Source organism: Nicrophorus vespilloides, unplaced genomic scaffold (assembly GCF_001412225.1).
Source record: "Nicrophorus vespilloides isolate i.1.1-1 unplaced genomic scaffold, Nicve_v1.0, whole genome shotgun sequence".
In the NCBI taxonomy this organism is placed as follows: Eukaryota; Metazoa; Arthropoda; class Insecta; order Coleoptera; family Silphidae; genus Nicrophorus; species Nicrophorus vespilloides.
In genome coordinates this window covers 206-3,223 of record NW_017098300.1, presented here as the reverse complement: position 1 = coordinate 3,223, position 3,018 = coordinate 206, and the positions used below count along the sequence as shown (strand labels likewise).

The following is a 3,018-nucleotide window of genomic DNA, read 5'->3' as shown; positions in this document are numbered from 1 at the left end:
ACCGGTAACGGACACTGTTTGTTGTTGACCTTAACAACTACCCCAGGTGGGAAAAAGTCCTCTTGCTTGCATGATGTCTCCGTCAAGCAGAACCTCATCTGGATCTGCTTCGTGTATTCAGCACGACCGCCGTGTCGTACGTCGCGAGAAGATGCAATGTCCGTGGCCTGTTGCGGTGTCAGATGAAAGTAAAAATTGCATTCCTGCTGCCTGGCAGCGCTTTGTGGAATGAGGGTCGACGGCTTCAGCAGCTCTGCGATAACATCGAAAAACGGTAACCTTTTGAATTCGACGTCCGGATGTATTGGATAGTTTTGGTTCATCATGTGCGTTTGCGTAAGCGCGATCCTAGGTACCGGAGGATACGCACCATACGCATGCTGCTGATACGAAGCTGCATTCTGATTATACAATGTGGCAGAACGCGTCTAAAAAAAATAAACAGCAACTGTAATATAATTCTACAAAACAATAAATCACACATATAAATATATCAAAATTAGTGAAGCAAGTAAGATTTCACCAGTTATTCGTCAACACTAATTTTGAAATAAATAAACAAATACAAAAAAAAAGGAAGGTTACATTGGATGTTTGTACGAAGGAAAAGAATTAGTAGAGGGTAAAGTAAGATTGGCTGGATGAGAAATTAAGCTATTATTAGTGACAAGGAAGAAGGATGATAATAAAACATACAGAAAGTTGTCGAGTATCTACATTGTAAGGGTTAACAGTAGCTCTAGGTACTCCGCCTTGGTGCTGAGGCATGTTGGGTGATGGTGTTCCAGATGGCGTCGTGGCTGGGGACGGTGGCTGAATCTGCTGGAGAGCACCTGTTTGCCTAAAACAACAAAAAAAAAACAAATCAAATAATGAATTTGATGGAACAAATATAATGCAAGAACCAACTAACATACAGAATAAATAATTTATTTTGTGCTTTGTTCTTAAGCCGCATGATGTCAATGTAACCTCGACAATCAGTTACAAACTGCAACCCGTCAATGAGTGCAATTACATCAGGCTAGATATAAGCAAACTGTTGTTGGGATTATTACTGTCCATTCATGTAAATTTCACACGCAACATTGCTTATCTTTTCTTTTTTTTTTTTGCTATTTTATATCAAATATGTAAACATAAAACAAAATCATTGTTTTCACACAGCATACTTTGATGTAGTCGAACACTGATAAAAGTAAAACAATGCTTACCAATCAAAGTAATAAAAACAAGTCTGATTATCAGCACTTGTGGGTTCTGCAGTTGGTGAATGAAGGTACTAAAGTGTTCTTTGCTAAACATCCGTTTTTTTGGTATGATAATAGAATGTTTCCATTGAAGGTTATGTTTAAATGGACGTAATTGCGTTTTGAAAAGGAAATACAATCTCTAATCGAGATCACTCTCGGATTCCAATTAATTTCACAAATAATTGAGAAACAACATCTGAGATGCAAGAATATAGTGCACTTCTTCTACACAGTTGCACTCGTTTACTATTTAAAATGGATATTGGCAACCTAACGAATGCAAAACAATACCAGTACCAACATGAGAAACATGCAGGGTGGGAAAACGAATGAAAACAAATTGTTTTCTCCCTTATCTTATCACTAAACTTGATGATGCGAATTTTAGGTTACTTACTGAATTGTCTTGTAAAGATCTCGAATTTTGGCCTGTATCGTGTACGATCGTATTCTGAGTAACTCCAATGCTCTCTGTTGCAGCTCTGTTTTCCTACCAGTCTTGCTTCGACCAGCAAAACCTAATAGCATCTGCAGTTCGGACACTCTGAAGGTTACTAGCATATTCTTTAAAGATCCAACGTAACAATGAATTGGGTATAGACTGGCTATGTGAGGCACTTACCCGGAGTTCATCTATGTTTTCGGACATTGCCTTTGATATCCAAGAGAGACATGTGGAGGTTTCATTTAAACGGTTTACGTTGAACTAATCACCAGCAATTTCAGCTGTTTACTTTCAGCTTTTTCAAAAACTACACCAAAACACACTGCATCAATATATATTCAACCATACATACACACGTACATACATTGAAGAATAATAAAAAAACATCCACATACATACACACAGACTTAAATTAAATAGGAAGACGCTAACTGTTATTTGTTTTTTTTTTACAGTAAGAGCCAGTCTGTTTCAGTGTAGGGCAACTCTGTTATTCACTGCTGGGATGCGTATCCGTGTTTCCTACTTTTTCCCCCTGCAATTATCCGGTTTCGTTTTACACTTCTGCTATACTTTCATCTAAAAACCGCAAAAACTCGATCGGCTACACTCGACATTAGAAATTACATTGTGCCAATTTAATGTACCCGTCACTAATAAGAATCCACTCCAAACAGTTTTACCAACGTTCGAATATCACCAAAAGTATATACAGGGTGTTCACCTATTCCAATAGGTTATCAGGGGTCATGATAGGGCATCCATGATCTAAATTCTATTCATTTATTGGAAACATATGTATGGACTCACTTTTCCTTTTTCCTGTGCTCTTATCCATATTGCTGTAATACGCGTTCAAAGTTGAAAAATTGAAATGAGAACGTTCGAAAAAGCAGTGTTTTCACATTTCATTGATTTACTCGAAAAATATAATACATAGAATCAATCCAAAAGATGCATATGAAAGCTGAATGTTTGGGGAATCTATCAAGTATCGATATATTACTGTGGTTTTATCCGTTTGGCTGTAATTCGTGTTCAAAGTTTAAAAAATGCTCGAAAAAGCAGTGTTTTTACATTTTATTGATTTTCTCGAGAACTATAAAAGATAGAATGGATCCAAAAGATGCATATGAAAGCTGAATGTTTGGAAAATCTAGCAAGTATTCATATGTTACTGTGGTTTTATCCGTTTGGCTGTAATTCGTGTTCAAAGTTTAAAAAATGCTCGAAAAAGCAGTGTTTTTACATTTTATTGATTTTCTCGAAAACTATAATACATAGAATGAATCCAGAAGATGCATATTAAAGCTGAATGGT

General features: G+C 36.6%; 1 protein-coding gene across 1 annotated transcript; it reads right to left on the bottom strand.

The window, feature by feature from the left end:
* Nucleotides 1-2: 2 nt before the first annotated feature.
* LOC108562105 (E3 SUMO-protein ligase PIAS3-like) lies at nucleotides 3-2,351 on the bottom strand (the record flags this gene model as incomplete). Its single annotated transcript, XM_017920310.1, has 4 exons — nucleotides 1,876-2,351; nucleotides 1,651-1,817; nucleotides 718-841; nucleotides 3-428 (listed from the first exon to the last, which is right to left on the bottom strand). Coding segments are annotated over exons 1-4 (744 nt in total), but the record flags the coding sequence as incomplete, so codon positions are not given.
* Nucleotides 2,352-3,018: the final 667 nt, after the last annotated feature.